Here is a 26,014-nt window from a genome sequence, read left to right on the forward strand (position 1 = left end):
CTGACCCAAAGTGTATGGACTTTTTTTTTAAGCAAAATTCAGCCTAGGTTCCTGACTTACTTAATTCACTGAATGTTTGTCAAATAGCTGTACAGAGAGCAGTGCTAGGTACTGAGGTAGATATGAAATTTTATATCTTTGTCTTTCTGGAATTTAGTAATGGTGTCAGACTCAGAGATAAGTAACACACTATCCCATAAGGGTGTCTTTGAGGTACAAAACTAAGTCCTAGGTGAGGTCTTGGGGGTGGGGTTCAGAAGCATTGGGGTGGCCAGAAGAAAGAGAAGATATTTTGGAGAACAGAAAGAATCAGTGAAGGTGTTTGGAGGAGGTGGAGTTGGAATTGGGTTTTAAAAAGATGGCAGGAAGAGTGTAGAGCTAAATGCAGAGAGGCAAGAAAGCCCAGGGCCTGTGTTTTGGGGACAGGAGTGACTCCAGTTTGACTAGAGCATTGATATGTAGCAGAGTGGAATATGCGAGGAATTCTGTCCAGTGGGGAGAGAAGGAAAGGAGTTAGTGGGCCCTGGACAGTTATGGCAGTAGGAAAACACTGGGTGTTGGAGGGAGAGGGCCAGGGGAGATGAGGAGAAAGGAAGAGTTACCAGGGGAAGTGAAGGGATACTCCTAATGACTTAGAGGCAGATTTGTTATTCATTTATAAATTCAGCGAGCTTTTATTATGTGCCTCTTGTATAAAGGACAGAATTATTTATATGAATTATAGATAAGACCTGGTCCTGGAGCTCTTCTTGTCTAGTAATAGTAGAAAGATATCAATACAGATGACTATAATATGCACAATTACAGTGGAAGTTCTGTAGAAAATTGTAAAACAAAGTGCTTTTGAGATCTCCTAGGAATAAGTGGTTACTGACTTTATGGTGTAGATGACTTTCAGGATAGGGTGCCATTTGAATTGGATTATAAAAGATGAGCAGGAAAATAATGAAAGGCAAGAAGTACCAGGGATAGGGCATGACATAAGCAAAGGTACAGTGGGAAGAAAATTCCAGGGCCTGTGGGAGAAATAAAGAATTTTATAGTTTGCTAGAGCATAGAATGTATGGAAAAGAAACAATATTAGATAAGGTTGGAAAAAGTGAATGAATGAATGAAAAGGCATTTATTAAGCATTTACCGTGTGCCAGTCACTGTACTAACTGTTGGGAATCCAAATTCAGTCAAGTCAGACTGCCCTTGTCTTCAAGGAGCTTACATTCTAATAGAAGACAGAAACGTATAGGTGAGGGGTGACCAAGGAAGAATGTTTTGTATTGAGAGGTGAGAGAGGAAACAGTGATTGGGGTCATAGGGCAATTGACTGACATGTATTTTCCAGCAATGTATTTGATTACTCTTCTCAGAGCTAGAGTTTGGGGGGGCAAGGGTTGGGTGATACAGGAAGAGGTGTGGTGGGCTCGATACTGACAAAGGTCAGTCAGAACCCAGAGTTATTGAGTCATTGGGATGGGACTTGGGAGTGGAGGCTGAAGCAAAGGGAAGCATGATGGCCAAGGAGTAGGGGTGCAGCTCCAGTGTGGAGTGGTAGGCAGAGGACTTTGAACTTTCCTCAGTAGGCAGGAGGGACTTTCTGAAGGTTTTTGAGCAGAGGAATGACATTAGTAAGCTCAGTGCTTAAAATAGATTAGTCTGGTAATGGTCTGTCAGCAATGGATTGGGGAGGAAGGGCAGTAGAGGCGGTGGGGGACCTTAGTAGGCTATTGAATTAGTCCAGGTGGATGGTAATGAGGTTCTCTACTAGCACAGTGACTATACAAATTGCCTAGAAGGGATAGAAGCAAGAGATGATTCAGACATCATTTAATCATTCTTGATGAGGATTAGATGTGAAAAGTGAGGAAGAAACAAGAGTTTCAGAATCCTGGAATTTGAAAAGACAGTGCATTCGAATTCTTAGGTTATATACAGATAAGTTAAAGGATGTTTTCTTTGAATCCCTGGTGCCTCTGGGGCACAGTGCTTGGCAAATAGGCACTTAGTAAATTCTTGTTGAATGACCAGAGCTAAAGAGAGGTCTCAAGTGGGCTCCTTACCCTTTATTATGTCCTAGACCCTTTGGCAATCAATTTCATTTGAAGCCTGTGGACCCCTTCTCAGAAAAATGTCTCTAAATGCATAAAACAACAGAGGTTTCAAAGGAAACCAGAGGAAATGAAGATAGCATTTTTTTCCGTCCAAATTCATGTGCTTCCTCAAAGAAATCTATCCATATGAGCATGACACCCCCCCCCCCGGGTAAGAATGCTTGGTATAGAGAATTTTTTCATTGGTCACTTAAAAACAGTGATTGGAGCTAGGAGCTGGAAACTCCCTAGGAACGGAGGGAAGGGGACAGACGCTGTGGAGGTAGAAGTTGACAGGACTTAATTGACAGGACTTAGCAACTGATTTGCTATGAGAGGTAGGTGGAGGGGAGGGATGAATGTCTCTGGGATGGTTATGCTATGGCCTTATTTTAGGTTCGAGACTAGGTTGGATTCCAACCTGTCTTGGTCTAAAATGATAAATGCTCGGGACTGATAACATTGGTACTGACCAGTGAAAACATCACCAATGTGTTTAAAGTCTCCTTTCCCAGAATTCTCAACCAGTATTCACAGTTTTTCAACAGCACTAACTTTAGCATTACAGGAAGTTAAACAACTTCCTTCAAAGATTTGCACTGACTGCTTGATTTTGCTCTATGTTTTTATTTCCCATCTGGGACTGCCTTGCTGTTTTACTTGCCACAAAAAGAGAATTTGTTGGGAGTTTTTTTCCTCCTTTGTGTTGATAGACTGATATTTTGAAGACAGATGAAATCCTGGATGAAGAAAGTAGAAGCAGCTTCGTGGTATTTTTTTTCCCAGAGCCTTGACTTCAGAAGCCTTTTTTTTTTTGACTCAGTGAAGCTAAGTTTGGTGTCTATTGATTAATTGGAAAATATTTCCTGAAATTCCAAACAAGAAATGGTTGCCATGGCACCTCAGGAAGTACCGTCCCATCATGAGACTAGTTGGCACTGTGAAGACCTATAAATATAGGAGTTGGCTATTGAATTCTGTTGCCTTTTGCTGATGAGCTCAAAGTTTGTTAGACTTATATCTTACTCAGAATATCTTGTGAGGCAGTAGAGAAGGCTAATCATATTCTTAGCATTTTAGAACTGGAAGGGGCCTTAGAACATAGAATGTCAGAGCTGGGAGGGCCTTTAAAGCAGAGAATATCAGAGCTGGGAGGGACCTCAAGACACAGAATGTCAGAGCTGGGAGGGGCCTTAGAACACAGGATGTCAGGGCTGGGAGGGGCATTAGAGGTTATCTCATCTAGTTGCCTCATTTAGACCTGGAAGGGACTTTAGAGCTTCTCCTCCAGCCTCCCTCATTTTACAAGTGAGGAAACTGCCAGACGATTTCTTGTTCAAGTCACAGCTGGTTTGTGACCCCTGACACTGACTCTCAGTGCCATACTGATTTCTCCAAGTCGTACCTTAAGACCAAAATCTCTCCAATAAAAAGATTTCTAAGCTCTAGGTAATTAGAGGAAAATTTCCCTATAGAATTTGTTATAGTGGTATTTATACCATTATTGAAATCACAATCAGTAATTGCTGTCCAAAGATTAAATGGGAAGTAGAAAAATATGTACGTAGAACACCCAGCTCCATGTTTTAGAGAACAGCTGCAATGTAGAAAGACCAGCAGCAGTGAAGACACCTAGAAAATGCCAGGTCCCATCTCTGCTCTTTCCACTTCACTATCTCTGTCCTGCTTAACAACCCATCTTTCAACATGTATTCCTGAAGTTTCCAATAAAAATGGCATCTTGAAAGATCTTCTCTGCAACCACATCCATTCACTTCTTTCTCCACTAATGAAAGAATTTGGCCTTCTTTGCTCTGCAAAGAACAGTACTCACTGTACTTGGGAAACCCCAGCAGCTGTCCTCTTGCCAGAGTCTGACCTGTGTGTCTGGCTGTTGGCAATGATGTGCTAGCAATGGAAATTGCTTTCTTTCAAAGATTGAGTGACTAGTGAATGAGACCAGAGAGTCCTGATCTGTGCTAAAGATGGTAGTGGGGGGCCCTATTCTGAGAGCTAGGCCTTTTGGGTTGGAGAAATAGGAGACTCCAAAGAATAAATTTTTGCCTTTATAACCTGAGTCTGTTTCCTCATCTGTAGAATGGCACCAGTTAATCCTGCTTAGCTGAGAGGCTGTTGTTTTTTGTTGCAAGCATGAAGTATTATTTCAATTGTAGAATGTTGGATTGGAAGGGAGCTTAAACATAGAAAGTCAGAGCTTGCCTTGGAAGGACCTTAGAACATAGAATGTCAGCCCTGGAAAGGGACTTTAGAATGTAACATGTTATGGCAGCTATGCTTACAAGAACCCTGGATTTGGAGGCAAAAAACATGGGTTTGAGCAGCCAGCCACTTAACAGATTATCTGACCTTGAGCAAGGCATTTCAGCAACCCATCTGTTCTATTATCAGAAACATGGCAGTAATGATATTTGTTCTATTTATCTCATAAGGGTTATTGTGAGGAAAGTACTTTGTAAGCCTTATGTGTCATGTAAGTATGAGCTCTTAGAACAGGAAGGAACTTTAGGACATGGTGTGTTGGAACATTAGAGGTCAAAGGGACCTAATCCAGTAGTTCCCAACTTTTAATTGGGAGTATCCTTTCTCAGTGTAAAAAATTGCATACCCCCTTATGATAGTTTCTTCATTAGCATCTATTGATTGAGAAAATGACAAAAAGCTAGTATGAATTCATTTATGCTTTTTAAATGATTTTGTGTGGCTTTGATGCTTCTGAGATCCTGATTGGTTGTTATGGGTTTGTAGACTTTTAAAGTTGGAAGGGATTTAAGAACATACAATGTTGATACTGAAAAGACCTGAGAGGGCATCTTGTCCATCTGCCTTATTTTACAGATGAAGAAGCTGAGGCCATACAGAGTTAGTGACAGAATTAGTTCATATTGCCAATCCAGGCTTTTTTCACAAGTTTTTTTTTTAATTTAAAAGGAAAAGGCATACATTCAGAAAGAATATACATGTGTGAATTATTGGAAAGTATAAGTAAAAAGAAAATCCAGATTGGATAAATACCTTAAAAATACATTTTTTAAAAATTGTATTTCCTTTATTTCCAGTACTCTTTGCATAGTCAGGGAATCGTAGCTTCAGAGACCTCAGAGGCCACCTAGTTTAAGTTCTTTATTTTGCCAACAAGTAGTTTGAGGCTCATGGAGGTTGTTTAAATGATTTATTTGTGTGAAGTCATACAACTAAGTGTGAAAGGTGGAATTTGAACCTAGATCTTTTTACTCCAGACTGCTAGTCCTTTTTCTGTTAGACTGAGTCTTTTTATTGCTCTAGAAATATCTTAGTATTATTACTTAGAAATATCATAATATAGTCCTAGTTGGATCTTCTCAAACCTGCCTCCATACCTATTACAAGCCATATTCCCATTAGACCTATGTAGCCTAATTTCTCATCCTCCCTAAAAGAATAATTTCTCCCCTCAATTGTTAAATGTCATATTCATTCCAGCCTCTATGCTTTATGCCTTAATTCATGTTTTTCTGTGGAATATTATGATCTGGTGATTGATTGATCAGTACTGATCACCTTGGGCTGATAGTAACTAATAGCAAGTTCAAATCCAGTTTTGGTTTTGGTTCAATCAGGAATCTTGAATCTTAGTGAGGGAGGGTGTGTGCCTAGGAGTCAAGCCCTCTGGATGTTCACTTTCACCTCCCCTCCTCATTAGCCATTGGGCCCCCAAGCACATCACTTCCATTTTCAGGGTGGCATTTTTTCATAGGTAATTATTATAATAGATCACACATTCTGTGGCACTTTTAAGATTTCCAGAGAGATTTTCTGCCCATGCCCTTGTGAGCTAGTACAAGCTGCAGAATCCTATATGGAGCTGGAAGGAGCCTTAGAGTTGATAACTACTCAATACCTCCTGTTGTCCAGAGAAGGAAAGTGAATCTCAGAAGGGTGAAGAGATTGCCCTAGTCACAGTAGCTGCTGAGCCAGGATTGGAACCCAAGCCTAAACTAAAAAGAATGGAGAAGGGAGAAGACCTCCTATGTCCATCCACCAAGCTAGACACCATAGAGAATGCTACCGAGAAAGGAGAAGAGCAGTGGAGAAACCCAAGAGTGCGCAGGAAACAAAATCTAAGAAAGAGGCCGACAGTTCAGCCCGTGGCCTCAGGCGCCTGCCAATATTCCTTGCCCAAAGTTTAGGCCCCAGAGAAGAGGAACAAGGGCTCCTAGTTGGAAGGAGGCAGATTTGATTTCCCAGTAGGGTGGAGGATGGGTGCGATGAAGCCTTGAAGCCTTTTGGATCAAAGTCGGTGGAGGGACAAACAGTTATGCTTTTGTTACTGGAATGTACTGCAGACCACCTGGACAGGAAGAGGAAATGGATCATAAGCCTGACACAGAGTGGTGGAAGATTTCAGTTATCCCAGTATCTAGTGCGTAGTTGTAAAAAGTAGAGCAGCTAATAGGGGGAGAAGGGGAGGGGAAGGGAATAAGTGTTTATATACTGCTTACTATATGCCTGACACTAGGCTAAATGTTTTTTGCAAATGTTATCTCATTTGAGCCTTAATAACAGCCCTGCAAAGTAAGGTGATATTATCCCCATTTTCATTTGATGAAATTGAGGCAGACAGTTTAAGTGACTTTCCCAGGGTCACGACAGCCAGTAAGTGTCTGAGGCTGGATTTGAACTCGGATCTTCTGAACCCCCAGGCCCAACCATCACTTAATCCACTGTGCCGGAACAGGGAAGGGAACGTGCTTTATTTGACTCAGGTACTGTATGCTAAATAAATACTTTATAAATACCTCATTTGATCCTTTTAATATCTTGATTCACCTTAGTGGTAATTTCATCCTTCAGAAGGTGGAATAATCAAGGGGAAATTCCATTGTGGATTTGATTTTCATCAGCAGGGAAGGACTGGCCGATAGGGCAGAGATTTTGAGAAATGCCAGTGGAGGTGGGGAATGTGACTACTTCCTGAAGTTTGTGATAGAGAAGAAAGGGAGATGGCATGAACTCTAAAATTGAGGAAAGTCGATTTCAAAGGGTTTAGAGGTAGAATCTCCTGGGGTAAAATGCTTTAAGGGAAGTTGGCCTAGGACAGATGGGAGGTAGTCAAGAATGAACTTCTGAAGACACAAAGGGAACATTTCTAGTAAGGAGGTTCCTGAAAGAGCTGTCAGAAGTGGTGCTGAGCCCTCCTCAGTGATCTTGGAAAGCTCATGGAAAATAGAGGCTAAGGACCACAGGATTGAAGAAGTTGTCCCAATTTTCTTTTTTCTTTTTTTAATTTTTTTTTTAAATTTTTTTTTCCATATGCTTTTGAGTTGAAAATTTTTCTCCCTTTTCCTCACCTCCACCCTCCCCAAGACGGCACACAGTCTGACATAGGCTTTACATTTACATACCCATTAAACATGTTTTCACATTAGTGAAGTTGTAAGTAAAAATTAAAACCAATACGAGGAACCATCAGAAAGATGAAATAAAACTCAACAGAGGGTAAAAATAAGTGAGAGCAATGCGACTTCCATAGTTCTTTCTTTGGATGTGGACAACATTTTCCATCCTGAGGCCTCTGGAGATGTCTTAGATCCTCATAATGCTGAGAAGGGTTCAGTTTAACAATCTTAGTCATTGCATAACATGGCTGCTGTTGTGTACAAAGTTCTCTTGGTTCTGCTCACTTCACTCAGCATCAGACCATATAAGTCTTTCCAGGTTTTTCTGAAGGCAGCCTGTTCATCATTTCTTATAGCATAATAGTATTCCATTACATTCGTATACCACAACTTGCTCAGCCATTCCCCAGTTGATGGGCATCCTCTCAATTTCCACTTCTTTGCCACCACAAAAAGAGCTGCTATGTATATTTTTGTACATGTGGGTCCTTTTCCCATTTGTTTGATCTCTTTGGGATATAGCCCTAGAAGTGCTGTTGCTGGATCAAAGGGTATGCACATTTTTGTAGCCCTTTGGGCATAGTTCCAAATTGTTCTCCAAAATGGTTGGATCATTTTACAACTCCACCAGCAATGTATCAGTGTTCTAATTTTCCCACATCTTCTCCAACATTTATCATTTTCCTGTTTTGTCATGTTGGCCTATCTGGTAGGTGTGATGTGGTACCTCAGAGTTGTTTTGATTTGCATTTCTCTAATCAATAACGATTTAGAGCATTTTTTCATATGACTATAGATGGCTTTAATTTCTTCATCTGAAAACTGCCTGTTCATATCCTTTGACCATTTATCAATTGGGGAATGGCTTGTGTTCTTACAAATTTGTCTTAATTCTCTATATATTTTAGAAATGAAGGTTGTCCCAGTTTTCAAAGAAGAGATAAGAATACAGTCTCTGAACTCGAGGTCAGGAAGCTTGACTTGAATTTCTTGAAACATTCTAGAATGGCTAGAGAGGCAAGTAGTGATCACTAAGGGCCAGCTTGGCTTCATGGCCTTGGTCATGCCAGGCTAGCCTTGTTGCCTTTTTGGAAAAGATAATTGAACTAGTGGTTGAAGGGAAGGCAGGCCATAAGAGAGTTTGCTTAGACTTGAGCAAAGCTTGGGATAAAGTAGCTTTTAGTCTTCTTGTGAAGAAGATGACGGAACTGTAGATTAAATAGTGATGCAGTCAGATTTAGGACTGGCTGGGTGGTCGCCTCAAAGAGTAGTTGCTATTAGTGGTTCAATACCTGTGAGGCAGGAGGTTTCTCCCTTCAGGGGAGTCCTCTAGGATCTTTTGCTGGCTTTGTGCTGGTCATTTTATTTTTATAGTTTATATTTTAATAAAATGTAAAAACAATTTTTAACATTTGGTTTTTAAAATTTTGATTTCCAAATTTCTCTCTCCCTCTTCTCTCCCTCATTGAAAAGGCAGACAGTTTGATATAGGTTATACATGTACAGTCATGCCCTATTAGTCATGTTGTGAAAGAAAACATAGACCAAAAACCCCCCAAGAAAAATAAAGTAAGAAATATATAATTCCATCTGCTTTCAGACTCTTGTCAGTTCTACTCTGTGCAATTTAACATTTTTATCAATGACTTGATAAAGTTATCCTCAGATTGGCAGGTGACCCAAATGGACAGCTAGAGGATTGGGCCAGATGCTGTAAGATGAAATTTAATTTGGATGAAATTGGATAAAGTAAAGTCTTGTACTTGGATACAAAAAAATCAGCTTCACATGTACAAAATTGGGGATACATGTTCAGGTATCAACTCTGGAAAAAGATCTGAGAGGTTTTGATGAACTGTGATCTCCACATGGGTCAACAGTATTATGTGGCAGCTGAAAAACCTAATCCTGTTCTAGGATGCATTAAGAGAGGCATAGCATCCAGCCTTGGGCAGGGGACAGTCCCTTTCTACTCCATCCTTGTGCTTCCTCATTTGGAGGGGTATATGGAGTGTTCAGGAGGACTAGCACCTTTGGTGTGAGGGCTGCCCTTTTCAGGGCTGCTTGTGCACCTGGTGTCCATCTTTATCTGGCTCTCACCTGTAGCATGAGCAGTGGCCACACCCCGGTAAACTGTGTCAGCAGATGGGGTAAGCTAGATTGAGGGTAACTAACAGGCCTCAAACCTGTCAGTGAATTAGGGGATATTCACCCTATTAGTGAAGACCTCCCCTGGAAAAATAGGCAGATGAGAAGAATGCTTTGTTCCCAATGAAGGCAGCTGAAGCAGGGCTGTGGAGCACTTAGACCTTGATCAGACATGGAAGATGCCAAGATCATCCACTGCATCCCCCGCCATCTCCAGTCATCTTGACTTTTGTCTTGCCACTGGACTTCAGTGACTCAGTAAGAGAGAGAGGCTGATGACTTTGTGCAGCTCTGCCTCACTGTAATCCAGTAAGATATCACCCTGTGATGCCATTTGGTCCTCTTCAGACATGAAGGACAGACAACAACCACCTCATTTACAGTCTTGAATTCAGTTCTGGAAGCCTTGGTTTAACAGCTAGGCAGTTAAGTGGTTCAGTGGATTGGGAGCTAGCCCAGAGTCTGGAAGAACTCAGTTCAAATTCTGCCTCAGACACTTTTTAGCTATGTGATCCTGGGCAAGTCACTTAAACTCTGTTTGCTTCTGTTTCCTCATATATAAAATGGGAATAATAATAGCCCTTACCTCTCAGGAATGTTGTGAGGATCCGATAAAGTAATATATATAAGATACTTTATGAATCTTAAGGCACCATAGACATGCTGGCTATTCCCATTTTTATTATAATGATGGTTGGTTTAGCTGAAGGAAAGCTCTTCTTTTCACTGATTATGTCTTACTAAAGCCTTTGGCTGCCAGTGGAAAGCCAAAGTCCTTGTTTAATTACTCTTGAATTTCCTCCGTAAAAGTAGAGGTAATGGATATCTTCATTAATTCCCCAAACTCCCTGAGTAGTTTTATTCTGTCAGGATAGGGAATGCTGGCTGGCCGGAGAAGTGAGCCGGTGAGTGGAGTAAGTCTAGGCTTTGCTGGGAAGCCTGGGCTCAGGTTTGGAATCTTGTGGGCTTTACCCATCTCTTGGCTTCTTCAGTGGTTCACCTTGTTCCTGCCTGTCATTGAAGTATGAACACAGAGCTGCTGTTCCTGTCTGTAAACAGATCTCTGAGGCACCTTTGGGTCTTCTCTGTTTGTTCCCTTTGTCACCTGTCTAGCTCAGAGGCTTGCTCTTCTAACTGATCTGCAGGCTCTTATTCCAGGTTGTAGGGCACTGCCAGACTAAACCTCCTTGAGACCGTGCATTATGGGACAACCCCCCTACCCCTAAACCTTTCATGGCTCCCAGTTGCCTTGTGGAAAAAGACAGTGTACCATAGAGGAAAAACACAGAACCTGAAGCCAGAAAATCTGTGTTAAAATCTTGACTGTTATTTATTACCTGTATGACCTTGGGGTCAAGTCACTTTGTTCAATACAATAAATGTTTCTTAAGCACTACTGTGTTCAAGTTACCTTTTTTTTTTAACCTAATTTTCCTCAATTATGAAAGGATGGGGTGGGATTAGGTGATCCCTAGCATCCTTCTAACTCCAAATCTTATGAAACTTGTTCTCTCATGAACCTGACATTCAAGGCCCTCCAGAGGCTGACCCCATCTAGCTTTTTAGTCCCATCTCTTTCTCACAGAAACATCTTGTACCAGCCAGTTGAAACTCCTCTGGGTCATTTTTTTCACCTGCTAACTACTGTGACCATCCAATCCTTATTGCAAATACTGCTTTTCCTTAAAGGCCAATCTCAGAAGGTTTCTCTTCCATGACAGCGTTTCTGATCAGTACAACCCAGAGGGATCCTTTCTTCCCTCTAGCCTTGCTCATGTGCTCTCCTTGTAGCACATAGCACATGAGTATGTGTAGTGATTTCTCATGTCTGGGGACAGGCAGGGACTATGTGGTCAGAGGAACGCAGGGGAATTACATGCCTTTCTCTGACCCAAGGCAAGAGAGAAGATATGAGGCTTCTACGTCAGTACTTCTGGGATCTCCCATGTTGGCTTCATGCATACTCCCTTCACCAATAAAGAAAGCAGCCCCTTCGTGCCTTAGTAGGTGATCTTCACAAATTGGAGTGGCTGTGAAAAGGTCTTCAGTTGGCAAAGGGTCTCCTTTCCTGTAGAGAGTTTCTCTGTCCTTAGCAAGGCTCCAGTTCATCATTTGCTGGGCTTCCACATGAATGCTTTTCAGCCAGGCCTCTGCTTTACGGGCATGGTCTTCAGCAGCCCACATTCACTGTCATACTATGATGAGTTCATGTGGTGTGGATTCATACTTATACTTCTGGAGATCCTGGAGCTCACTGGTTGGTTTCTCACTTTCCTAGTGCAATTTGTCTCATTCTGTGAAAATACTGATACTGCTAGGCCCCCTGACACTCTTGTCTTTTAGTCCTAACACTTGAGATCTTGATTTGCCTCCGTCTGTTTCCACTTGTATTTTCTTGATGACCATGACTTTATTAAATGTTTTTAGTCTCTTTTTTTAACAGCTCTGAATTTTCCTTCTTCTCCCAGAGAGTCATCCCATGTAAAAAAGTCAGTAAAACCAATATCAGTGCATCAAAATAATCAGAAAATATACGCAGTGTTCCTACTTGTGGACTTCCCACCTCTGCAAAATATTGACAGGAGGCGGAGAGGGAAGAAGATGACAGTGGCTTTATAATACCATAAAATGTGTCCTCGGGTTGGTAGGAATACTTTGATGATATTTGGTGGAATTTTGGGAAGGGATCAGAAAGATGGCCATTCACAAGGTGTATCCCGTATCTGCTTAATAAATGCTGGGAATGAACAGCTTTCTCAGAGTTTCTGCAATCAGCTGTGAAGCGCTTTTCTCATTATCCGAAAGCAGCACCGTTTACCCACTCTTGAATAAGGAGCACAATGTTGAGCCACAATAAGGATCCCTAGGTTCTTGGTGCTTTGCATTGGCGATTCCAGTCTTAGGACTGTGACGTTGGGGGTGAGCATCTAGGTCTCTCAGAGCCCTGTAAACCAGCGGGGCAGGTGCGTTTTCTCAGATCTGTAAGTTATGTTCACTTCAGAGATGCTGCTATAGAAACAGATGTTAGGAAGCTTCGTGAGGTGCTTCATCAACCCAGATGGTTACATTAACTTTGGGTCTGTGGACTTGGCCACTCAGGCCTAAAAGCAAAGCAAAGGCTAAATGGCAAGAACCCTTGACTGCAGTTTAGTGTGAGTTGAGACTCAGAAATTGTTGTTCCCCAAGAAGAAAGGTCTTCCTTTCCTGCTCCACAGCTCCTTTCAGGCTGATAAGCATTTGTTTGAGACCTTTAGACCAGAATGCTTTTAGGGTGGAACTGCTTGTCTCTGATTCAGTTCTGCAAAACTAGTAGCTTTATCGTATAGTGCTGCGGAATGTTTGTTGCAAAGCTGCTGACGCTTTGGCAATACCAAGCAAGACCTTTTCTCAGAAGAAGTCATGATGTGCTAGGACTTTGAGATGTGTGGGACTGTGATTTAATTATCTTTGTAATAGCTCTGCCACAGTACATAAGCATGCTCTTTTGGACATAGATTGTAACTTTGATGGTTGTTCAGTGCTCTGCTGGGCCAATTGTTGGTGGCACTCTGCTAATAAAATCATAGAAGGTTAGACCAGCAGCTGGGAGGAGCTATAGAACACAGACCTTCAGAGCTGGAAGGGGCCATAGAACACAAACCTTCAGAGTCAGGAGTGACTTTTGAACAGAGAAAACATAGTGTTGAACTGGGAGAAACTTCTGAACATAGAATGTCAAAACTGGGAGACACCCTTAGAAAACGATGTCAGGCCAAAAGTGCAGAAAGACAACCAGAAGGAAACAGATAAGTGGGACAGCTTTGAAAGTTACAGTCTGCTTTTTTTTATGTACTTAAAGGGAAAAACTTGCTGTATATAAGGAGTTTCCAGTTTCATATACAATTCTTTCTGTTCTATTTTGGAAGTGGAAATGCTCAATTTTTTGTTTTTTAAATTCAGAATAAAAACATTAACAAGAAAAAGAAATGGGTGTCAGAGCTAGAAGAGATCATAGGTTAGAGGCCGAAGGAACCTTAGAGGTCATCTAATTCAGTGGTGTCAAACTTGGATAGTGGGGCCTGTTAAACCCTATATAAGGGTCCCTGAGGACCACATATTGACTTAGAAAGCCACATATTAACATTATCCATGTTTTATTGTATTCTGATTTATTTTGTTTAGTATTTCCCAATTACCTTTTAATCTGGTTCAGGCTGAATTCAGGAGTGTTACAGGCCACATTCTCTGTGTCTGACATCTCTGATCTAGTTCAAACCCTCTTTATTTTACAGATGAGGAAACTGAGGCCTAGAAAGAGGTTGAATCACAGATCCAAGATTTGAACCTAAGTGCTCTGAATTCAACATCTGTGCTTATTCACTGTATAGCCATGTGACCTCTAAGGATACAGTTTTAGAGGTGACCATATGACATTCCATTCCCAGCATCCATATTTCTATACATGTGGCTCCCCATGTTGGGAAGGTACTCCCCTCTTTGCCTTTCCTAATTGTCCTGGGTGTCAGATGGAGTGGTTTCTAATGGTTTAAAATATCTAGTAGTTAGAAATGTCAGTGTGATACATCTCAGTTATTATTATTATTATTATTATTATTATTATTTATTATTATTATTGGAGGCAGTGGGGGTTAAGTGACTTGCCCAGGGTCACACAGCTAGCTGGTAAGTGTCTGAGGCCACATTTGAACTCGGGTCCTCCTACTCCAGGGCCAGTGCTCTGTCCACTTACGTCTCAGTTTTAACTATGATTATTTTCATAATCAAACATGAAAAAACGTTGGTTCTTGGGTGTCTATTTCAATACTAAGGACCATATATTTCACTGTTTGGAGGGAGCATAAGACACGCAGAGGACTCTGCTATGACAGGAAGACGGAAGTACCAGGTTTGAGGGCACAAGGCTTAGAAATTGCATACTATTTCAAAACCGCAGTTTTGCTTCTCAGACTCTTAAGCAGTGAGAAGAGGCTTATCCTGTTTTGATTATTTTTATGTGAATGAAGCTTGCTGAGGCTCAGAGATCCTAATTTTTGAGTAGTTTTTAGTTTGTTGTCTTTGCAGGATGGTCAGCTTTGAGTCTGACTGAAATCCTGACAGTTTACTGATCACTTACTCTCTTCAAATGCACTTTCAGGGAGAGGTAAGGATCAATCATGCGTTTACAGTCACATCCATGGAAAGCCAGACTAGTGTGCAGTGCTAAGGGGAAGGGGGGAGGAAAGGAAAATAAGCACTTAGAAGCTCTTAGTATGTGTCAGGAGCTGGCACTTTACAATGATCATCTCTTTTGAACCTCGCAGCAACCGTGGGAGGCAGGTGCCATTACTCTCTCCATTTTACAGCTGAGGAAATGGAGGTAGACAATGGTTAAGTGACTTGCCTGGCGTCACATAGCCAGTAAGTGTCCGAGGCTGGATTTGCGCCCAGCTCTTCTTGCCTCTAGGCCCAGTGCTCTTTGCACTGTGGTGCCCCCTAGCTGGCTCAGATCCTTGTTACCACTGTGTGTTTGCTGATGGGCGAGGCGCTTCAGCTTTCTGAGCCTCCTTTCCTCGTCTGGAAAATGAGGATAAAAACATCCGTATTGCCTCCCTGCCGTGGAAGGCTTCTGGGAAGAAAACTTGTCGTCTTTAAAGCCTTCTAGACGTCATATGCTTGATTAGAATCATAGGCTTAGAGCAGGTCATCAAGGGCAGTGGCCTCATTCCATACGTGAGGAATTGAGGCCCGGAGTACTGTAAGTGACTTCCCCAAAGTCATCCAAGTAGAAAACAGCAGCGACAGGATTTGAACCTGGGTCCTCTGGTGCCATCTCCAGTCTCCTTTCCACTGTGCCCAGCTGCAGCCCCTGTTACAGTAGGAGTAACAGGCCTGGTGAGATCATTGTTATTTACCATCTTGTTAACTAGAGAATGAACTTCACAGTTTAATAATGGAAATGAAGCCCTGCTTTACTTAATGGAGTATTTAAGACTGAGCATTCATTCCCATTGGGTACATTCATCTATAGAGGAGCTTTTTTGGGAACCATAAATGACCTATTTATGAGGGTTTTTTCTTTTAAAGAAAATGATTAAACAACTTGTCTTATAGCACTACATAATTGGAGGTTATGATTTATGATTTTTGAGGCTTAATATCCTAAATTAAAACTTTTTGTATTAGAAAGTCTGTGAATATCAAATGTTTTAAATAATTTTAAGATCTAATTTAACTTTTAAAAGGGTGGGGTTTTTACTTTTAACTCCGGGTTTCTCTCTCCTCTGCCTTGTGCAGGGAAGCAGAGACATTACGCATAGAGAAGAGCTTTGTGGAGACTGGCGTTTTATCCAACTGAGGCAGGGTTTACAGTAACTGCCGGCCTCCTCATTAGGATTCCTCTGTAGGAGAGGTCTTTCCTTCTGGTGCTCCTTCTGTGCTTGTGAGTGACGGGAGTGTCATTGTAGGGGGGAGTACTGAGTCCCAGGGTTCTCAGCTTCATGGCTATGGAAAAGTGGTCACCCTGCAGCCAGGAGAGGACAGAGGGGATGCACTTTTGTGGCCATCACATTTTGCTTTCCCTCTTTGGCTACTTCTTCCATAGGAAGTGTGCTCTTAATAATAGCCAATACCTAATGTTTATATAGCACTTACTGTGTGCCAGGCACTGTGCTTTGCAAGTATCTCACTTGGTTCTCATTACAACCCTGGGAGGTAGATGCTGTTACTACCTGTTTCACAGGTGAGGAAAGTGATGTACACATAGGTGAGGTGACTTGCTCAGGGTCATTCAGCTAGTAAGTGTCTGAGGCAGCAGTCTTCCTGACTCCAGGCCACATGCTGTATCTGATGTGCCACCTACATGCCCCCACCCAGCTCTAGGTGGTAATTAGTGTCCCAGGGCAGCCTACAAAAATGTAATTGATGATGGCTCGCCTCACAGCTCTGAGGAGGGGAAGTGTACGCTGGGGCTGTGAGTACTTTTTATTGGGAACTCCTGTGCCCCTGTGAGTACTTTTGCTCATGAACGTGATAGAGAACCATCTGGTGAGAGACCAGTTCAGGTTGATATCTTCTCTGCAACTTAGAGCCATTAAGAGGTGCTGAGACTATTAGGGTCCTGCCTGCCTCAGGCTCACTCAGCTGCCAGTGTGTCAGGTGGGTCTTGAATGAAGCCAGGGCTTCCTGAATCCCAGGCCAGCACCCCCTCCTGTCTCTCACCTGCCATTGTAGGGCCCAAGGACGTGGTATAGTGGAACCAGGGCTGGAACTGGAGCCAGAGGGAAGCCCTGGCTTGGAGTCCTGGTTCTGCTGTTTTCTTCCTGCCTGCTTTGTTTTTTCATTAGGGATAAAGGGAACTCCCAGGTATGGAAACTCTTTCTACCCTCTGGGCCCTTGGACAAGTAACTTTTTATGTGGACCTCGGTTTCCTCCTCTGTCGTATGAAGTGGTTGGACTAGAATCTAGTCACTAGGTGGTCCCTTCCAGTGCTACATCATCTGACCAGTGATCCTTGCCCTCTCTCCCAGAGCAGCCTTGGAGTGATCAGACCCAACCTTCTCATTTTACAGAGGAGGAACAGGGCACAGAAAGGTTCAGTGACTGGCCCAGAGTCATCTAGCCAGGAAGTGTTTGAGGCCCTACCTATTCAAACTCAGTCTTCCTGCCCCCTTGGACCAGCACTCTCCTGATCCACCGTGCCCTCTCTCTGACGTTTCTGGGGATGAGAGAGACAGTTAATTCTATCATGTTTCCATCTGCATCCCTAAGCTTTGCCCAGCTATGGTGTAAGTGTTTGCCATTGGTCAGGATGGGGCGGGACAGGGGAGTATAGGCAGCTCAGCACACTGTCTTCATCTCCCCCTACCCCCATGTCCTCCTGTTATAGTATGTAAGGGAGCAGAGTGGGGATGAGGGGCAGAGAGACACATAGTATTTTATCGTATTTTCTGGTAGCCACCTAGCTAAAGTGTCTGTGAGGTGCTTTGTCAGAAGGTTAGTAACAAGAAGATAACTTCTCCCCCCACCCCCCAGCCACAGCAGGTCACAGAGATTTGTCTAGGTTGTAAAAGGGCCACCATTGACATCTGGAAAGATAGCGCCCACAGTGACATCATTTCCAGTCCTGGAAGTGCTGGTTTGCCGACTACAAGGCCCACTCAGCCTTGTTTGGGGAGAGTGGATAGTGGCAGGAGGGAATGTTTTTGTTGTTCTTGTTGGGTTTTTTTTTAAATTTAGTTTATTAGTTGAAATGGCAGAAGTTTTACTTAAGTCCTCTACCCCTTGTCTTTTCATTCCCTCACCAGCGTGCCTCTCTCTTCAAGTCTCCTCTGTCTGCACGTTAATTTTCTCTGACTTTTAGGAGTTTCGTTGGTTAGAAAATGTTGTATGGGAGCACTAAAGGGAGAGACTGTGACAGTGTTGAAAGGGGTGCCCTGGCTCATCTCTGAAAATCCCATCTAATTATTTGACTCTACAGTCTGTGCTGCACAGCTAGGGGGCACCATAGTGCATAGAGCTCCTGGGCCTGGAGTCAGGAGGACCCGAGTTCAGATTTAGCCCCAGACACTTACTAGCTGTGAGACCCTGGGCAAGTCACTTCACCCTGTCTGCCTCCGTTTCTTCATCTGTCAAATGAGCTGGAGAAGGAGATGGCAAACCACTCTAGTATCTCTGCCAAGAAAACCCCACATGGGGTCAGGAAGACAACAATAACAGTCTATGCTCTGAATGGATGGAAGGGGAGTCTTGAAGGCTTGAGTCAGCTAACTATGAAATCTGTTTCGAAAAGGAAAAGCAGGCTTACTTTTTTGGCAAAAGGGGAAAAAAAAGTTGCCTATGTCATAAAATACCTGCTGGGCCTCTGTCTGGGCAGTAGGTTTCGGTGGCCTTTGTGTGTATTTGCACCTCTTTGGCACGGTGTGTGGGTTAGTCAGCGCGCAGTGTGGACATTCACCCTTTTCAACATAGAGCTCTCTAGCTAGAGTGGAGGCAGGCTTTTCGTTTGGCTGCTGGTGGGAGGGCCCAGGTTTGTGGCCCCTGGGCCTGTTGCAGCTGGTGTAGTGATTCTCCCACCTTGTTCTTTGTGTGTCATTACAGAATATTCCTTCCTCCCTACCCCCAGCTTCCAAGGCCATGGGAAATTTACAGCTCAACCCCCTGGGTAGTTATGTGACAGCAGCACTCTGAGGTTGGCAGGATGCTCACCTTAGGACAGTTGAGACAGGACGTAGGAAGGTGAACACAGGATTTGTTTTTAAAAAATCCAGTGGAATGAAGATGCCTTTTGACCGTTTCCTGACCTTTCCTATGCTTCTGTTCTAGGGAAGGAAGATCCCTTTGAGCATCTGGGGCCCCGGAAGACCCTGGGAGGTAGGCCACAGAGGCCTGGTGGGCACAGCCTCAACGTGGCTGCGAGGGGGCCTCCAGAGCATTCTGACCCCCAGAAGCCATGTACATCCCTTTGGAGACCTTTGTCTCCTCCCTCCGCTTCCATCTTCTTTAGTGGGGCACCAAGGTGGTGCAATGGATAGAACACCGGACCTGGAGTCCGGAAGACTCATCTTCTTACTAGCTCTGTGACCCTGGGCAAGTTACTTAACCCTGTTTGCCTCAGTTTCCTTATCTGTAAAATGAGCTGGGGAGAAAATGGCGAACCACTCCAGTATCCTTTCAAGAAAACCCAAATAGAGTCACGAAAGGTCAGACATGACGAACAACAGCAGTTCTTTATTGTCTGTTCCTCCATCAGCACCTTGGTGCTGTCCTCTTGTCTGATTGTCACATTTCACAGTTTAGCTCTGGCAGAGTAGATAAAGAGCTGACCCTTGGAGTCAGGAAGGCCTGAGATCAAGATCTGCCTCTGGTGCACCTGGGTGTGTGCATCCTCAGGCAAACCCTTTCATCCCTCTGGGTCCCACAGCAGTTCTGTTAAAACTGGAAGTTGTAGAGAGGAGGCTGGTGTCCGGCAGTAAAAGAGTTCCTTGATGGATGTTCTCCACACTGATGAAGTCACAGGTTGCCTCTAAAAAATGCCCAACACATGCCTAGGTAGAGACCGCTGCCTTTTTTACTGATTTTTTTCTGCTGTTGTTTTTTTCTGCTTTCCTGAACTCCCATTCTTTGGGGCAGGGCTTGTGTATCTCAGACTTTCCATTCCCTTCATCCTCAGTACTAGTAGGCCTGAAGGCCCTCGGTAGCCTGCTGTTGTGTGGAAACAGAGCATGGATTTTGCCCTCTCTGCTACCATAGCTGGGGGATTTTGATGAATCCTAAAAGCCTCTTGGGCACCAGTGTGCTCCTGTGAAACGACAGGCCTGTGCCAGCTTGCTTGCTCCCCTGCCTTCCACCTGGTGTTCCCTTCTCACTGTGGAGGAGGTAGGATTGGGCTGTGCTTCCTGCCAGGACACCAGCTCTACAGGAGGGTGGGCCCAGGCTTTACCGCAGCCGAGCAGAGGCGTCAGTCCAACAGGAAACAAAGCGCACGTTATTTACAGCTTTTATTTCCATTGGCCAGGGCCTGTTGAAGAATACCTGGAGAGCTTTCACCTGGTACAAGTTCTGATCTTGTTGTGGTTTCAGAATGTCATTCTTCTGAGCACTTGGACTTTGGCTTCCTCCTGGGATGCCCCTTGTTTGCCAGAAGTCTGTAGCCGTCTGTCTGGCTTGTGTCATTAAGCAGCCCCGCAGAATGCTGGAGCTTCCCTGAAGCTTGACCTTTGGATGGAGCTACAAGTAAGGAGAAGGGGACAGCTGGGTGGAGGTCATTTGTCAAGAAGAGTGGCAGTGAGGTGTGGGGTAAAGAGTATAAAATGTGGGGGCCATGCCCCAAGACCTGGCCCTGGCCCTTAGCAGCAGCATGTCTGCCTCCTGGCAAGAGACTTTAACTTTCTGAGCCTCAGTTTCCTTGTCTATGAAATGAGCCCAATAATACCTCCCTCCCTGGACTGTGGTGAGAAAAGAACTTTGTAGGCCTGTGAAGACTAGAAATGCCCATCTTGTTTTTACTGTAAGCAGCATGGTAGCTGGGTTTCATGTTTCTCAGCACACGTTTTTATTTTTATTGTATTTTATTTTATTTTTTTATTTTATTCATTTTGATTTATCAACAATCACTTCCATATGCTTTTGAGTTAAAAATTTTTCTCCCCCCTCCTCCCCACCACCCTCCCGAAGATGGCACATAATGTGATATAGGCTTTACATTTACATTCCTATTAAACGTATTTTCACATTAGTGAAGTTGTAAGTAAAAATTAAAACCAATATGAGGAACCAGCAGAAAGATGAAACAAAACTCAACAGAAGGTAAAAATAAGTGATAGCAGTTCGACTTCCATAGTTCTTTCTTTGGATATGGATAGCATTTTCCATCCCAAGGCCTCTGGAGATGTCTTAGATCCTTGTAATGCTGAGAGGGGTTCAGTTTAACAATTTTAGTCATTACATAACGTGGCTATTATTGTGTACAAAGTTCTCTTGGTTCTGCTCATTTCACTCAGCATCAGACCATACAAGTCTTTCCAGGTTTTTCTGAAGTCAGCCTGTTCATCATTTCTTATAGCACAATAGTATTCCATTACATTCATATACCACGACTTGCTCAGCCATTCCCCAATTAATGGACATCCTCTCAATTTCCAATTCTTTTCCACCACAAAAAGAGTTGCTGTGAATATTTTTGTACGTGTGGGTCCTTTTCCCATTTGTTTGATCTCTTTGGGATATAGCCCTAGAAGTGCTATTGCTGGGTCAAAGGATATGCACAGTTTTGTAGCCCTTTGGTCAGCACGCGTTTTTAAAGTGTCTGTTGTGTGTAGTGTATTATGTCAGCTGCTGGGAAAGGTACAAAAAAAATCTCTCTAGCTTCCCTCAGGGAGCTTGCATCTAGCTGGTTACTTCCTTTAGGAACCTTACATTCTTGGCCACATCTTTGACTACTGTATAGCCAAGGGGAGGAAGGAAGAGGGAGAGGGGACATTGATGGGGGTGGGGTGGAATTGAGGTGGTGGGAATTGAAGTTCTGGCCCTTAGATGACTTTTTCTGTCTTATGGGCTTTAGGTGCACTGACTAGCTGTACCTTAGCTAGGTGCACTTATCTAGACAGATAAGTGTCTTTAGAATCAGACAGTTCTAGATAGTTCTAGACAATTGGTTGCTTTGGGGCATTCACATAGCCAAGGAGAAGAAAGAAGACTCTGGAAAGGGAAAGAAACTGAATCAAAACAAGGATGCTGGAGCAATGGAGAGGTGGGGGATGATAGATTACACTGGACAAGCCATTCTTCATGACCCTTTGATCCTCTTAAAAAGGACTGAGGACACCCTGAAGAGTTTTGGTTTGTGTAGGTTGTAGCCATCAGTATTTACTATGATAGAGATAAAAATGTCTCAGAATTACTCTGAAAAATTTTGATCTTGCAAGGTCAAGGGTTGGTGTCCCCCAGATGGGCCGTCTTCTTGAGAGCGGGGATATGTTAGCTCAGTTCTCAGTCACTTGTCTGGAATAGAATTGGATCTTTAAATGAATAAGTGGAGGGGAGTTGCTAAACCTGCAGCATTGCCTCCAACCTGGAGTCTGAGGATATGGGATCCCTTTGTAAGGCCAGAACCTTTCACAAACTTCTTTCACCTCCCACCTCCCAGTCCGACTTGTGCCATTATAGTAATATGCCAAAGCTCCTGTGAATATAGTCATGCTTTGAAGGCTATTTTCACACCAACTGTGTATGATTTTAAAAAGGTATTTATTCCTTCTCCAGCAGGTATATGATGTGTGCTTAGGGCTTGCATGGACCTGCTGCCTCTTTTGTTGCAGCAAAATTCAGATCCAGAAGACAGTGTGTGCTCAGTGTGTGGATGGATTTGCCAGTGCAGGCCATGACTCTGGAGGCCCAAGGGCTCTGCTGCCTGTGGGCTGGGGCGTGGGGGGTGTCATTGTTCTAGAGAGCTGTGTTTCAGAGTTTCTCCCGGACTTGAGAGGAATTGCTTTATGTGTTTGATAACATTAGAGTATTGGTGTTTTCTGAGGAAGGCTAGTGGTAAAAGCTGTGGAATCCTGCCTCTGTCACTTACTAGTGTGTGGCCATGGGCAAGTCCCTTAAACTCTGTGGGCTTCAATCTATACCTTTAAAATGGGTATATGTGTGAGGAGTTGTAGACTAGCTCCCCCTGGTCCCTTCCAGCTCTAAGTCTATGCTGTGAAATACTACTTATTTCTTATAAAGTTGGGCCAAGTCTGTCAAACCTGACTCAGAGGCCTTGGTGCTTCCTGTCTCTTATTTTCTCTGTAGACTGTTTTCACATCCTCTTAGAGGGAAGATTGGGTCAGCATAAGTGTCAGTTTCATGCTGATGAAAACTTTGGAAGATTCAATTTTTTAAAAAACCATAGGCTGCTACTCAGCTCTGCTCTAGCCAGAAGGGAGTCTACTTACTTGAGCCCTGAGTGATCTCAGGCCAAATCACTTCAGCTGTATGGAATTTCTTCTTTCAAAAGATGTTTCCAGAAATCATGTTGACCAGGTGATCTGTAAGGTTCCCTTCAGCACTGAGTCCCTCATTTGTCTGACCTAATTCCACGTTGGTCCCACAGTGGAGTACTGCTTCCAGGAGGCCTGCCTTGATTTCTCTTGTCTGTGGGAAGCCAATGCACCATCTTCTGTTCATATCAGCTCATCTTACTCTCTGGGTGATTCTTTTTCAGTTCTTAAGAAACAGTTGCCTGGCAGCTAGGTGGCGCAGTAGATAGAGCACTGGCCCTGAAGTCAGGAGGACGTGAGTTCAAATGTGGCCTCAGACCAAACACTTGACACTTACTAGCTGTGTGTGACCCTGGGCAAGTCACTTAACCCCAATTGCCAAAAAAAAGCAAGAGAGACAGACAGACAGACAGACAGTTGTACCCATATAGCAGCCAGAGAACATTGGTATTAATAAGATGGGCTTTTCTTTCTGGAGGAGTGTGGGGGTGATTAAAATAACTTTATAGTTTCCTAAGGATGTTCCAGCCCACTGTCCTCCTCCTGTTCAATTTTGGGCTCAACTCCTTGTAGTCTTTCTCTCTCTCCCTCTGCTTCTCCTTTCCCTCCCCATCTCTCCCTGTCTCCGTACCTCTCTGTCCTCCCTTTTTCTTGCTCCCGAGTTCTCTCCCTCCCCTTCCCTCCTTCTCCCTTCTGCCTTCCTCTTCCTCTCTCTCATCCAGCCACATATCATGGATGAATGATTGTGAGAAGAAAGGTTTGTAAAGGCATATTTGTTGCCACTACCTTTATGTGCTTTGTAATGGCGTGTTATTGCTTTCGACCACTTTGCTATTGACTCCCCAATAGGAGGCCCCAGGGGTAGGTAACATCTTCGGAAAGGGAGGCCTTGACTGCACTGGGAGGGGTGGCTTTGGTTAGGAGCGTTGGGTTTAGAGGCAGGTGGGGCTTCCTGTCATGTGTGGACCCATGAGGTCCCTTCTGATCTCCCGTTCTGTGATGCTATGAACTAGATTCAATTCCTGATGGTATTCCTGATTGGCATTGTGACCTTTGAAAAGTCAAAAAAAATTAATAATAATAGTAATGGTTGTCACTTTCATAGCACTTAAAATTCACAGAAAGGATTTATGTTATCTCATTTGAGCCTGACAGCACAGCTGTGGGTATTTGCTGTGGATGCAGTTACCCATTTTACAAATAAGGAAACTGAGGCCCAGATGAAACAACTTGCCTAGGGTTGCACAGTGTTGATCTGAGAATTGGACTGGTCTTTCTGACTCTCAAGTCTAGTTCTCTTCACTTCAGAAGGCTGCCTTTCTGCCTTCTCTGGGGCCTCTGACTTCCTTTGGAAAGTGAAAGGTGGGATGAGAAGATCTTGGAAGAAGTACCCTTTGGCTCCATGTCATCTGATGAGGGCACGGTTAAGGCATGGCGGAGGTCTTAAACACAGGCACCCTCAATGAGAGAACTGAAATGTGTCCACAGTTGTCCACCCGTGTGGGCTTCTGGACTGGGCCTGGGCAAGTTGTATGTGGAAAGCTGAAGATTGCCCCCTCTGAGCTGTCCTCTGTGTCATTCATTCACCGAGTAGGGATTTAGAGATTTCTAATTAGTGTGGAGGAAAGCAGTAGGCATGCATTGTCTGCTGTGTCAGTGGTCCCCAGGGCACAGTGATGTCTTCTGTGCCATAGTCCACCTTCAGTTGTTAAATGAACTGAGTTGAAATTTGATCACTTACAGTTGCTAAGGGTCTAATTAGCCATAAACCCTAGGAAATTAAAAAATTAAGGAGTCCATTAATCCCTGGGCTCTTCCCTTTGTGAATGGCTATAATTGAACTTTCTCTGACTGCCTCCCTGCTGAGTGAGACTAGGCTAGAATGGAGGCCTTCTTCCTAGAACTTCCTGCCTTTTGTGGGCTAAATAGAGCCCCTGAACACCTTTTCCCACCCTTGCACCCCCCCCCACCAGGTTAATCTCCAAGCACTAGTCAGGAATGCTGGCCATTCTTTCATTTCCTGCATAAAACCTTCAAAAGCCCCTCTTTAAGGTTGGTGGAATGAATCTTCTTAACTCCTCTTACCCAGGTGCAACCAAGGGGAAAAAGGATATGTTACTGCAGCCTTGGTCTATGGGCTCAATTCATACTTGGGAGACTTTCACTGAGCTTCCCCCAACCCACCCCTCCTCAGAGGTTTAGTGAGTCTTTTTACTGAAGGAGATTGGGATTCTTCTGCTCTGACTGAGTACCTCATGTTTGGCCCAGGGTGCCGGGTTATGCCAGGCATAATAAGTATTATGCACCCACCCCTCCCTGCCCCATTAAGACCTTCCATCTCTCTGATGAGGTTTTCTTATACTTCAGTCCTGTGATTTTGGGAGCCCCTGGCAGCCACTGAAAACAGACAAAACAACCAACCTCAGTGAAATGTAGGTGCCTTGAGGGCAGGACTGTTAGTATCCCCTCCTCTGGCCCCATGCCTTGAACAAAGAAAGTGCTTGATAAATATTTAATTGAATTGATCCTTATCCTAGAACCCTGCCTTTTAAAATTTTAAATTAAAAAAATTATCTTGAGAAACTTCTTTACATGGTGGAACTCAGGATGGAGAGTGAGGTGTTGGATCCTGGCCAAGGGGATCGAATAATTGATCTGCCTGAATATCTCATGATAAGGTGATGTAAAGCAGGCACCTTGGACATTGCCTTAGGGGTGAGGCTCTGGCTCCTATATACTCTTTACCTTTACTGCCTGGCATTGATAGAGATAGGATTGCATTTTCCCTGACTCCATTTCATTATAAATAACACTCTTCTGTGCCCCAAACAACTTGTGAGGTAGATTTTGCTTCCTTGGACAGCAGCCTGTCCCCTCCCCAAACTTTTCCTGTTGAAATTCTACCCATGTTTCAAGGAGCCCTTCAAAC

The 26,014-nt window shown here is 43.6% G+C and overlaps 1 protein-coding gene across 5 annotated transcripts in view; it reads left to right on the forward strand.

The window, feature by feature from the left end:
- Window positions 1–26,014, forward strand: part of CAPZB (capping actin protein of muscle Z-line subunit beta) — a 173,261-nt gene that overhangs the window by 13,331 nt on the left and 133,916 nt on the right. The window contains exon 1 of one of the 5 annotated variants that reach the window (XM_078145646.1): window positions 20,312–20,338. The exons of the other annotated variants lie outside the window; for them this stretch is intronic. Coding sequence (XP_078001772.1) covers window positions 20,327–20,338 — 12 coding nt within the window. The 5' untranslated portion in view covers window positions 20,312–20,326. Of the gene's footprint in view, window positions 1–20,311; window positions 20,339–26,014 lie in introns of those variants that run through there. 5 annotated transcript variants of the gene reach the window in all.

Source organism: Phascolarctos cinereus, unplaced genomic scaffold (genome assembly GCF_003287225.1).
Source record: "Phascolarctos cinereus isolate Bilbo 61053 unplaced genomic scaffold, phaCin_HiC Scaffold_726;HRSCAF=1367, whole genome shotgun sequence".
NCBI classification, from domain to species: domain Eukaryota; kingdom Metazoa; phylum Chordata; class Mammalia; order Diprotodontia; family Phascolarctidae; genus Phascolarctos; species Phascolarctos cinereus.